General features: G+C 39.7%; 1 protein-coding gene across 1 annotated transcript in view; it reads right to left on the reverse strand.

Moving 5' to 3' along the window:
* SVEP1 (sushi, von Willebrand factor type A, EGF and pentraxin domain containing 1) overlaps positions 1–13,555 on the reverse strand; it is a 128,684-nt gene that overhangs the window by 48,615 nt on the left and 66,514 nt on the right. The window contains exons 18-28 of the mRNA XM_055791245.1: positions 13,150–13,311; positions 12,130–12,291; positions 11,396–11,490; positions 10,137–10,233; positions 9,361–9,474; positions 8,377–8,490; positions 7,321–7,522; positions 6,174–6,331; positions 4,792–4,993; positions 4,000–4,175; positions 2,551–2,675 (exon numbers count right to left, since the gene is read on the reverse strand). Coding sequence (XP_055647220.1) covers positions 2,551–2,675; positions 4,000–4,175; positions 4,792–4,993; positions 6,174–6,331; positions 7,321–7,522; positions 8,377–8,490; positions 9,361–9,474; positions 10,137–10,233; positions 11,396–11,490; positions 12,130–12,291; positions 13,150–13,311 — 1,607 coding nt within the window. The remainder of the gene's footprint in view (positions 1–2,550; positions 2,676–3,999; positions 4,176–4,791; positions 4,994–6,173; positions 6,332–7,320; positions 7,523–8,376; positions 8,491–9,360; positions 9,475–10,136; positions 10,234–11,395; positions 11,491–12,129; positions 12,292–13,149; positions 13,312–13,555) is intronic.

The following is a 13,555-nucleotide window of genomic DNA, read 5'->3' on the forward strand; positions in this document are numbered from 1 at the left end:
GGCTGTGTACATCTCAGCACAGTCAGCCTACCCATACAATACATGTAGCATGCCTTCAAGGCACAGCTAACTGGTTAAGAAAGCACAGGTGTGCCCAGTTTATGCCAAACGGTTGAGAAACTGCCATTCTTAAAAGGGTGACCTGGCTTCTGTTAAGTCTCTAGTGGATGAAATCAACTATAAGAATAACGTGCTATACTGTCTGTGAGAAGGAAGGTATGCCATGAACCTCAGACTGAGTTGCTCTTACATTCCCCCGACTTCAGTGAGGTGGATCAGACTCCTCTAGAGCCAGCTTAGCTGGAGAAGACAACAACATGCTTTTACTTACTCTGAGGCCTTTTCGAAGATCTCATTTCAACAGTATGTACTGATGGAAACTGCTTACGTCAATGGCTGCAAACAAGCTGCAAGGAATCTGCAGGGAAAACCTCCTTGGTGTGGGAAAGGTAGGTTTGGGAATCAGTCTTTCCCAGCCGTATGATGGAGAATGGATGGCCAGAAAGGACCTTGCAGTCCCATATAGACAACTCATATTTCTGCTGCTGTCTACTCAGCAACAGACCAACAAGACTGCTGGTTTACCTACATAAAATCAATATGCAAGTGCATGAGCAGTGAAAGTACACAAATAAAAATCTTAAAGAACGGACTTTGTCTTTATGTTACTCACTGGGCTACATATTCTATCACCCTGCTTTCCTTTATGGCTGAGAAGAGGAATGTAAGACTTACTGAATAGTTCCAGGTGGCCACAACAAAACTGGTAATAACATATAATGATAGTGATTTACTATCTCAAGCTCTGAAAAGAGTGAGGTAAAAATTTAATAGGACGCTTACTTGGCTTAGCTCCCTGTCTGGTCTCATATCTGTCTTTTCAGATGAGTACTACAGATACCATAAATGAAAGGCATGATTTTCTTCCTTGTCCTAACTGTACTGCATTTGAAGCAAATGGGAATTTAATCAAGCCTGTCATTAAAGACAGGTGACTACTGAGAAAGATTCAGAAAATCACACTTAACCTCTTCATCAGTGTGTCTTGTAAGATCACATGCATGCTTATCAGCTTCAGAACTGCTAGGGAACAAAACCCTGAAGATTTGACTTGGCAATGCAACAATTGTAACCCCAAAAGCCAGGAAGAGTAGTGGATTGTTGGGCTGTTCTAAATGTAGCAGAAAGCCAAAGTAGCAGAGAAAAAGAGAAGCAGAAGAGACATTTGGATGCTGGCAGCAAAGATTCTGCTTTACTTCTATTGTCTATTAATTTCATTATTTCTTATTTGAATCATGCATTACAAATGGTGATAATATGCTTAAGGACAGAGCTGCATCTATAGGGGACCTTGACAAGCTGGAGGAATGGGCCAACATAGATGTCATCAAATTCAACAAGAACAAATGGGAAGGAGAAAGCTTGGAATGCAGGCTGGGGAAAGCTTGGAGAGGGAGCAGCTCTGTGGAAAAGGACCTGGGTCTCTGGCAGGCAGTGAGCTAAATACTGGCCAGCTGTGCACCCTGGCAATAATGAGAACCAACAGCATCCTTGGCTGTGTGAATAGTGTCACAACCAGAAAACCAAGGATGGGATTATTCCTTCTTCTCAGTGCTTATTAGAACACATCTGGAGTACTGAATTTCATTTTGGGCTCATCAGTACAAGACAGACATTAACAAGCTGGAACAAGTTCAGGGGAGGGTATCAGAAAGGTGATGATGGGCTGGAGCTTTTAAACTGTGAGGAGAGACTGTGGGAAAAAAGCTGGTTCAGCCTGGAGCAGAGAAAGCCTTGGGGACACCTAACAGCAGTCCCTGGTACCTATGGAGAGGTAGGCAAGTATATAGTCAGGCTCTTCACAGCAGTGCATGGTGGGAGCCAGAAACAGTAGTCATCAGTAGAAGTGGGAGAACCCAACTAGTTACAATGAAAAAAACCCTCATTCTGAAGATAGCTGGACATTGAAGCTTGTCTCCCAGAGAAGCTGAGGGATCACTGAACTTACACACATCTTTTGATCTTCACTAGTCTTTTACCTCTGTGAAAATTTAGTGCCAAACTTTATTCTTGGTACCTGAATAAAAGTAGCCTGACAGTCATTTAAGCTGCCCATTCAGACTTTTTCTGGGACCATACAGGTCTGATTTTTCATAGTGTCTAATGCATTGACAGAAAATCTGATGCCTCTCTTCTGAAGTTTTACAGGTGACTTCACACAGCAGGATGAGGGAACCATAACTTGTAAAATAAGCCCTTAGCTTGTTTCATTGGGTTTCCTCCCTCTTTTAAGAGGACTGACAGCTTTTGTGCACACCTTCATTTCAAAGTTACATAATGCAGGAAGGCTCAGTTAAAATAGAAGGTGACTGCTATTTTATCACACCTAGTTTTGCTTAAAGGTATCTTATCTACTTACTATGCTAAGCTTATTACCCTAAACCAGAGCTTCATCTGGTCCCCACACACTTTGGTGGGAACAGAGGTCTATCCAGTATGCTAATCTGGAATCATCCTACACTCAGAGCCCTGTGCTCCAGCTCCACTTACCTGCTGTGGAGACAGGACATGGTCCCAAATGTTGAGCTGGCTGATGGAGCCCACAAAAGATTCAGCTGGGTTGAACCCTTCTCCTTTCTGATCTTGCTCTTGACCCAGTACAAGTGCACCACCACCTAGACTCAGAGAGAATGAGACCAGGGATGGGAAACAAAGCCTTACAGCAGGGAACTCCATAGGAAGATCAAAAACTAAGCAAACCCAAACTTTTGCTACTCTATGTTGCTAAGATTTTGTAGTGCAGGAGACCAGGCACCTTCAACAAATTGTCTCAGAAAAAACCTCTGGGAAGCTTTATACTAGACTGAGGTAAGTAAGCGTAACAATTTGTAAGTGATTCTCAAATAAACATTAATATTAAACTCATACCGATGACAGCAGAAAATTCACGTGGCTACTTCAGGAATGGCATTGCCTCTAAGAGACCACTTCTAGGCTCAGTATTTGAAGCATATTACAGAGCAATGCAAATGCAGTTTTGAGCAGGCGGGGCATACTTTTCAATGCTAGCTTGCACTTCCAGCTTTAAACAAAAATGTAGAAAGTCAGATAGGACAAATTTGATTCAAAATCCTCAGAAGTACATTGGTGATTAGACAGTCAACATTCTGACATGCCACACAGGTTCAATTTCCTCTCCTCAACCAGCAGCACAGATGATATGGGCATGCATTTTGTATGTCACAGGGTGTGTGGACAAGGGCAAAAAGTAATCAAGACTGCAGACTTAGGCCTCATCTCTAGAGATAAATCCAATATAATTGGGAAAGATGGGGCAAGCATAAAGTACACAGACTAAAACTTCACTATTTTATTCTTTATTTTAATATGGTAGCTTTCTGAAACTTTATGTAAATCCAGATGGTGGTAGTATGAAAACACTGTCAAAACCGAATTTCTTTGCAGCAATCTAATGTCAGGCCTTTCACAACTCTTCAGTGCTGAAGGTATCCCTTTTCATACCTTTGATATTACTGGAAAGACTGCTGATCACAGGAAACAATGAAATAGCAAAATCTTCCTTGTTAGGAAAAAATGCAAATATAACTTTAAAAACATGTCTGAAAGTGACAGGAGAAGGCTAAGTCAATCAATTCTGAGCACAGATTTGTAAGGGAAATGCCAGTTAAGTCTGTTGCATGATAAACCTGTTCTCACAAAGCATTCCAAAATTAGCTCAGCACAGGCTCCTTTGGACTAAACTCTGACAAACAAGTTACTTACTAGTTTGCCTTAGAAATGTGCACTTTGTCTTCAGCAAGGCTCAGTGAGGGAACTGTTCTCATAAACAAGAACAGCAAATGTGAGCCCTGCATAAACTTTGAAAATGTGAAAACATACTAAAACCACCAAAATAAACATTTCCTTGCAGGCACAGCAAATTCTGCAATAAAAACAGAATGAAGGCAACAGATCTGGTGTAATATAAATAAAGCATACCAGGGATTTTTGAGCCAACAGAGAGCCCGCTGCCTCCATCAGACAGTTTTCCATCAATGTACACTTTCCATGCCCCATCTGTGCACGTCCATGTGACTGCAATGTGATGCCAGTTACCATCGTTCACTGAAGGACAGTCTGTGATCCTCTCTTTACCATTTACATAAAGAACCCAGCTGCATGGAAGGAAGATGAAGGCATACTCACTTGCACACAGCAACTTTAAAAGCATAGCCTGTCCCACATGACTCAAAAGAAATGTTACTTGCTGAAGTAACTCTGTCTACATTATACAAGAAATATCTCTTGAAAGATCATCGTACAAGATATGTGTCTCTCAAAGAACTTAGAAGTTATGGTTATCATATCCAAAGCATGGTGAAATAAGTAATGTGTTTTTATACCAAGACTCTAGTCACAGCTGAATAATGGATTCTTACACTTGCCCCTTGGGTCCACCCCTGTGTCTGGAGTCACATTACAAGTACTCTGAGTGCTGAGCTCCATTTTATCAAATAATTGTCTCAATGTGTCATTCAAATATGATGTAAACATAGTCCAGACAAAAATGCCAGGCTTTCTAAACTTCTCTTTCTTGCCATTACTCTATTTGGCAAAAAGTGAAGGAAACGAAGGAGAAAAACAAAACAGAGAGACAACTCCAGCCATTGAGTTTGGATGCAGGTTTTTTTACTCCAAAGTAGGCAAGGCTGATATTCAGACTTCTGGTCTACACTTCCTTTACCAATTCAACACATCTGTAAGCTACAGAAAAGCAAAACTGTGATTTACCCATTGTAATCAGTAAGAAGAAATGCATTATCGCTTCCATTCTCCACTGCATAAGAAATGGGAGTTCCATAGTTTGTAGTGTCAGTGGATTTCATCCAGAATGTACAGGTGATGTCACCAAGAGATGGGAAAACACCATCAAGCATGACGTACCCATAGATACCAGAGACTTCAAAATCAAGATTGAAACCAGAGGACTGTTCTGCAACAAAGACAAAGAATTTTCAGAGCTATATTCCTGAAAACCTACAAAAAAGAATCAAACTGAATCTAAGAAAATGCAATAAAATGGATTGCAACCCATCTGTAAAAGTTATTCACTTTAAATTGATCAGATGTAGACAGAATGTATAGCAGTCTAACATCAGCCAGCATATAGAACTTTCTGAGTCTAGAAAACACACAGGATTTGAAGACAAATGACTGGAAAAGAAGCTGATTATCTAACAAACACAGAACATGAACCTTGCTTTTTAGTACACTATCAATGAAATGACATATCCACCTGCCATCCAATAACCCAAAGAGATGCGATCAGCTGGTTCCATTTTATTCACAACAGTCTAATTAAAAAAAAAAAAACAAAACACCAAACCCACAAGATTTTTTCCTGTTCTGGACTTACTGAAATACACTGCACTGGTATGGAACAGGACTTCTGTGCTGCTCTTCAATACAGAGTGACATGCTTTACAAGGATACTACATGTACACCTATCAAATGCAGCCTCTCCTGAAAGCTGGGTGTTATTAAACTTTAAAACAAGATAGCAAGTCTAATCGACCTGTATGCCTTCCACTGTCTCTGTAAAACCAACATGGGCTCTTCAGCCTCTGCTTAAAGATTCACCAGCTACTAGTGTAACACTTCATCATTTTCATGGAGGGACTAAAGGACAAATGGATTTGAGCCTTGTGGCTGCGTCGCATAACTCCAGCATCATCTAGCAAGTTGCAGTAGTTGTGACCTACTTTGCTCAACCATAGGGAACTTTATGTCTTTTCAACTTCTAAAGCCGAGACTACCACATACTAATCTCTGACCCTGTGATGCAAACCCCTACATGGAACACATGAAACAGAAAGAGCTAATTAACTCAAATATACATGGCAAATACAAATAAAACTTGACAGACCCACCAGGTAATAAAAGCAAGAACTGTTCCTTAGAAAAATGAATGTAAATATGACATAGCACACATGCTGTTACTAGTCTGCAATTACATGTATTAACACTGCCGTCACACAGCTTCCACTCAGCCCCTGAGAGTCCCCCCACCCGAGCTGTATTCTGGCAAAGCTGTATGAAACCAGCCCAGCCAGTGCAAATCTTGCCCAGAGACTTAGTCAAGCCACCTTTTTCTGACACTTGGTCCTGTGTACCTGTTTCACACCTGCTGCCTGTAAAGCCAGGGGGACATTTACAAATGTACGAGTTCAAGGCATCCACACAGGTGGCTTGGTTTAAGCAGGGACTGGAGTCACAGTCATCGATGTTCACTTCACAGTTTAGTCCTGTGTACCCTGTCACACACAGACACCTACAGAGGAAAAAAGCACACTTCAAAGGTGGCTGCTGTCATGACAAAGAATCCTGGCCACGAGGTCAGATCTGCCAATGGGAATGACATATACTTAAAAAAAAATAAAATATCAACAGCAGAGATACTACAGAATTAATGTCATTTTATTCTCATTGATCCTTTAAGTATGCTTGTATTCTATTAGCTGTGTAGTAGTTCTTCTTGATAAAGACAATACAATATTTAAACAAAGTGCCTGAGTTTCTTCATATGAAATTGGGAGAGGCAATCATTGCAATCCCGTGAGTGAAGCATGCCTTTTAGGTCCACAGAATTATAGACAAGAGGTACTTGACTTTTCAGGCAGGTATGCTTACATAGAGGGAAAACCAAGGCAGTAGAAAGGCACCAAAACTTCTGGTATTTGGAAAACCAAGGTTTTTGAAAGGCACCACAACTTCTGGGGCTTTGGGGAGGGAGAGAGTTATTAACCCCAGGCAGTAACAGCTGGTACATCTATCTCTGCAGTGACCTAGGATATGACACTTCTATTGGTATTTGTAACTTCTGATTGGAGTCCAGATACCCTAAAGCATATAATAAATATTCAGAAGATTACATCAGCATTCGTATTTTAATCTCTATATTCTCAATATGTACAGATATCCCTGTCTTCTAGGGTATAGAAATGTAATATTATCAGATAAGCCCTTGAGGCTTGGGAAAGTGGATTTCTTTTGGAAGATGATTATTAAAACCATGCAGTCCTACCATGCTTACAATTCAAACTCTGTATATTTTCTTTGCTGTCTATCTTGGAATTTTTTAAGAGTGAGGACATGAGGATTTATTTTCCTGCATTTTAAAATCTCCTTTAGTGCCCGTAAGGGGACAATTCATACTGGATCAGCCTGCCAAATGCTTTGCTGAAATCTAAGAAGGCTGAAGCACCACAACAGATCTGACTTTCCACATTGTATTACATTAATCATACATCTGTTTTTCACCTGAAGCTGTTGATACCATCTTTGCATGTAGCTCCATTCCTACAGGGTCTGCTGAGACACTCATCCATGTTTCTTTCGCATAAGACACCAGTAAAACCTGGGAGGCACTTGCAGGAGAAACTGCCAACTCGATCTTCACAAATAGCCCTATTAAGACACGGGTTTGAAAGGCATTCATTGACCTCCATTTCACAGTGAGCACCTGAGAAGAAAAGAAGAAAGTCACAGCTCTGCTCTGAATAGCCATTGCAGGTCTGGGATTTACTCATTAACTGAGGTTAAGTAGTCATAGAAGAATTACAGGAACGATCTTTGCAATTGTAGAAATTAACACTTTGCAAATGGTGGCAAATTTAAATGGATATTGTCCATTATATGAGTAATTTGGGCTGAATCAGGAAATCCCCTGAGAAACTGTTTTGAGCTACTAATGAAAAGCTACTACAAAAGACATTTAGCTGGAACCTTAACTCTAAAGGCAGAAAATGAAAGCCAGAAAACACATGATTCTGGGATTTCTGCTGTACAAGAGGCTCTATGTTACAAGCACTGCAGAATGAAAAAACTGCGTTGTGATTTTAGGGTGTAGCTCTTTGGCAACATGATAATCAATGGATATGCCTAGCTGTTACATAAATCTAGGAAAGCAGTAGGAAGTGGAGTATGAGGATCAAGAGTAGTTTTAATATAAATAGTCTTGTTTACTGTAATAGTATTTTTCTTTTCCAAATAAAATTAAACATAACAATTTGCACCCGTATGAATGTCCTTATTCTTTCCTCAATATCACACAGTATGTTCATGACAAAATCAGTAAGATCAATCATTTACTAAATTTTTTTTACTTCTGAAAGTCTGAAATGTCTGAAAGACATTTACTTCTGAAGCCACACTTACGCTACAGGGACTCTGAGAGATGAGATCAACCTAAGGAATCTAGGACATCCATATCAACTGTAATATATAGCAAAGAGATTGAAATACTCTAGACATGGAAGGAAGACATCTTTTTTGGTCTGAAAGAGTGAGGGTTGACTTAAACAGAGAAATGTGTACCTGCAAACCCCTTTGCACAAGTGCAGCGGTAACTGTTCTTGCCATCAACACAATGGGCCCCATTCAAACATGGACTGGAGCTACATTCATTTATGTCTTCCTCACACAAGAGACCTTCAAACAGCAAGGGTTACAAGGCATGATCAAGACATAGTCAAGGTCTGCATGGTGCAGTGACTGAACGTGGAAGACAGAACAGCACCATACTGCTTGCATAACAAAATGCCTCCAAGAGCAGGCGGTAAAATTCCATGTTTAACTGCACTACTACAAACATTTACAGAGATCAGCTGTGTTATTTAGATGCTGGGATGTGAAAGATGTGAAGTTCATAGTTTGCCTTCCAACTATTTAAAAAATATCCAGCATGGGTTGCTGTCGACAAATGTATAGCCATAAACAGGAAAAATGAGGGGAGGGAGACCATTTCTGGTGGAAAAAATAGAGATTTTTTTTTAATCACATGAAGTTATCTCCTCAGTAGTTTATTTCAACATTTAGAAATTAGGTGCTGTTTTGGGAAAGTACTCAAGCATGCCAGTTTTTGCACAGATTTCAATACCTTCAACGTACATACAAGTGAGAGTTAAAAACAGAGAGAAAAAAGCTAAAAAAATTCCACTCACTCACAGGGCTGCCGTAAAGCAACTGTGTAAATGATCTGTCTAGTCAGGCCATATTCAGTCGCATAAGCACTTCGCTTGTGAGTATGTACTAATTCCCCAAACCTCATTTCTTTCCAGAACTGTCACAAAACAGAAGCCATACAGGCACACACATGCACATCGACTGTCCTTGAATGCTCATCCTTTTATTTCAAACCCAGTTCACATACAGTGGAACCTTGCTCTAACCTGTAAATGAGATTGCTTTCCTGTTATAATTCCACATCTGTGGAATTATACAGCCCTTGTGTTTTTTGTTATCTACTGGGCATAGAAACAATGCCTGTCTGAAGAAGAGCTATGAAGTGAAACAGATTACCTGAATAGCCTGGTTGACAATGGCAAACAAAGGTCCCAATGCCATCTTTACACATTCCATTGTTGCGACAAGGAGATGATTTACACTCATCAACTTCTGTTTCACATTTCAAGCCTAGAATGCAAAATAAAGGACTGAGAATAGAGAGACAAAATTTGAAATTATTCAGAAACACAGAATCCATGACTACTAGGAAAACACGATGCATTAGTTGCATACGCTACCAGACATTCAGGTTTAATATCTTCTTTTTAGATTGTGTTTTAACACAGACCTGAGATAAAATGTTATTAGAAAGGTATGATGCACACTGGGCAACTGACTTACCAGTTCCAGACAGTGGCACTTAATACTTATCACAAGTAACAGAGATCACTTCTTGATAGTAGCTGAGTAATAAATCACCTGTTTGCTTTGAAGCAACTGGGAAGTTAACACTGAAGAGGAGTACAGACAGATCTGGTGGAATTAGCCATTTAGAGTGCAAATTCCCAGCTTTTTCTAACTGTAAATATTGCCAAGTGATAGGATTTTCAAACCCACTAACTCCACTAACAGAAACCCCATGCAAAATCCTTTTCTGCTAAACACAATATAATTCAGTGAGAACATGAGAAACTATTTCTTTTTGTAATGCTTATGTATGTTAAATCTGTGGTGGAGATTCCAATTAGTTAGGCTATATTCTTGCACTGAAATGTTTTGCTCCTTTATGCTTGCTCATGTTAAGGGCATGGAGACATGTTAGCTCCTCCACCTGCTTCTCAATTTTTTACCTGTATATCCAAGTGGGCATATGCAGATATATCCACTTCCCAACTGTTTGCATGTCCCGTTATTGTGGCATGGTTCCAGGAAACACTCATGAAAGACCTGCCAGAGGCAAGAACGATGCAATTGCAGTAAAGGTGGAAATACAGGTAGAACAAAATATTCTAATTTTAAACTGCATGCCCTATAGTCACTTTGGAAAGCTGGGAAAAAAGTCACTGGCATTAACTTCTAGCTCTTCCTCTTTGCCTCCTCAGCAAACCAACCATTCTTTCCTTCTACAGAAAAATACCAGGAATCTGAATTACTATTTTAAAATGACCTTTTACTTAGCAAAATGTGATCATCACAGTTGTTTCTTTAGAACTGTCTTAGCTATGATTCACAGGTGACATTTTATACTATGCTTTTCTATGAGAGTTCTCACTTCTTATCTTTTTACACTGGCTCATCACTTCCTGCTGCTAGTCATCAGGTGAGCTGGTGGCAAACTTCACTGTTTTTTCTAATGTAGCAAATCTGAATTCACCAAAGCCCTTCAGTAAATGGTCAACTAAAGCCACAGGAGATCAGTTTGTCACTTGTCCATGTGTTATATAATGGTTCAGGCCAAATTTATCATCAGTCAACTTTGCTTCTGTTTATACCATCTCCTAACTTCAGATTCAAACAAAGCAGTCTTGCCAGAGTTACAGGCTGGGGGGGGCGATGGCTGGGGTAAGGGAGCATCTCTGGCAAATGTCACTACAGTTTTTTCTCATCAGGACTTGCTTGTATTTCAAATTGGGTACTTGCAGCAGAAGGGAGCTCCGCTTGCCTCCTCTCAAGTGTATCTGTGTTGCAGTAAGTAGGACAAAGATTCTACAACCGGGACTTAGAAGCCTGGTAGCATTTTTCTGGAATTCAGCATATGGAAGACATCGGATGACTGAGTGTGGTCAACCTACATTTTATAGACTAGCTGAACTTCCTCCATGGAGTTTACATTTCTTTTGTAAGTGTGATAAATATTTCATATATCAGGTGAAGGCTTCAAGTCCAGAATTTAAGATTGCTAATAGCTGATGCAGTCTCCTCTGTTCAGTGAGAGTGCTTCTATGATTACGAAGAGAGTTTAAGTGTTCCCCTCATGATCATCGCTCTCATCTCTTCAGGAAATAGTCAGCGTAACGACTACATTTAAAAAGGCCATAGCCATATCCTGTTGCATAAGACACTCTTTCTTTCATTTGAGATAACATCGGAAAATATATTTTGTCCTTGCCTGACTGCTGACTTTGTACTGCTTGCTGATATTTTCTGGAGAGGCTGGTACCATCATTACGCTTTCCTCAGCTGCTGAAAAAGTAGAGCCGAAACCTAAAGAGGAACGATATGAAAGGTTGTTAACAACACTCTGTGGCAATGTTCCTGTTCTGTGAAGGCATAATAATTGCATGTTAGTAATGTATCTAAAGATATGCTGAAGAAAGTGAATTTATGGGAATAAAAAGCAAACTTTACAGTAACCATAGTATTATTTTATATATATATTATATTATATACCATATATATTCATAGTATATATGAATATATATATTTTACAAATATATATTTTTAAGCACATATGTTTCTAAGACACATACATGTGGGTATACACATAAAATATGTTTTATATGTATTTATACTTACACACATACATGCATATACATACTTGTATATATATAAAACTCTGTATAGTATCTATATAGTAAATATGCTCTGTGTGTGTGTGTCTGTGTATCCACACTCTGTATATGTATACACTGTTACTGAGCCTTGGCATGTATCACACTGTCACTCCTACATAACACAGAGGCAACAACCAGTAGGCAAAACCATCTGTGAACTTCACTGGTTGAAATGGAAGGTCTGCATTTGTTAGGAGAGTCAGTGGGATGTTTTCTGTTAAGACTACTGGCAGTCATCCTTTAGATATTCCGTTTGTTCACTTTCTCCAGCAGAGATAATTTGGCTTACTTGAACAATCTGTGATGGATCTGGCACCAACGACAGTTGTTGTTCCATAAAAGGGACAAGACAAGCAATAGGACTTTCCTGGGTCTGGTTGATAGTAGTCTCTGGGACAAGGGTAGCAAGGTGTCAAACCTGTACGAGAGAACTCCCCTGCAACACATGGTACTGCAAGAAAAAAAGGAAATTTTTTGGAGTGATCACTTGCACTGCCACCCTACCTGCCCCCAACTCTTTCAGATCATTTTCTCTCTTCCCCTCATAGTCCCTCCTCAGACTTAAAGGAATAGGATGAAACCTGCCAGGAATTCACAACTCTAGGAGAAGCTTATTTAAATTGTGCTGTTAGGTGAAGTGGTTTTTCAAAGGACTATGGAAATATCTGGGAAGTATTTCTGTCTATTCCTTTTGCTGTTGTGCTGCTCTGGGGGCAGCTTTCAAATGCAACTTCCTTTCCCGTTTATCACTACCTTACCCACACTTACCCCCCACCCTCTCTCTTTTTTCCCCTTTCCCTTCAAGAAGGAGTAAAGGATGAAAGACAAGTGATTTTTGGACATTAATCCCTGCAGACTATTTCCTCTAGGAATCTTTCTGACAAAGCTTCCCAAAGACAGCTGAAGATGATTTCTTGAAAAATGTGATGGAACAAATACTGTTAAAATTCATTATTTTTGTACAGAAGATGTGGAAGCCCCTTCTGGAGATAATAGTGAGAAACATCCTGTCATTCCTTTTCTCTTCTGTAAGAAAAAAAGTTTCATTTTCATGTAGGTAACCATCACATGTCTCATTTTATTCATGTCTAGAAAAGAATCCATGTTGGACATCAGAAGGAAGGCATTTGAAATAAGCTACCAGGGAATGACCTATCATTTTGCTGGGAAATGCTGCTTGGTCCACACTCAATCAGAAGTAGAATTCAATCTCAGACAGATGAACTGGATTACACTAGCTGATGTTTAAGCAACATTTAGAAGCATTTAGAATTGGATTAAAAAAAGTCTAGCCCCTTTTGTTACAAACCTCCACAAGCTGAGACATCCACTGCACCTCTTTTTACTGTTGATGTATTCTCTGGGCAAGAGATGCAATTTCTGGATCCAAATGCTGGTTGATATGTGCCAAGTGGGCAAGTTTCACAGGTCTCAAGACCATTAGGTGAATACGTTCCCTGCTTGCACTGAGCTATAAGGCAGAAGAATTCATAAATATCAAGCAATGTCCAACAGGAAACATGGCTCTTGACATCTGAAAGTAATGCTGAAATAACAACACACATCACAAGAACTTTTATTTCTAGAGTTTACTCTACTCTGAAGGACTTCATGGGTGCAAAGAGCAAAAGAGTGAAAAAAAAAGAATTGGGGTAAGTTACAGATAGTGCACTTGTGAATTATTAACCAGTTAATTATCTTCCAATCAGCTTCAC

Source organism: Falco peregrinus, chromosome Z, assembly GCF_023634155.1.
Source record: "Falco peregrinus isolate bFalPer1 chromosome Z, bFalPer1.pri, whole genome shotgun sequence".
NCBI lineage: Eukaryota > Metazoa > Chordata > Aves > Falconiformes > Falconidae > Falco > Falco peregrinus.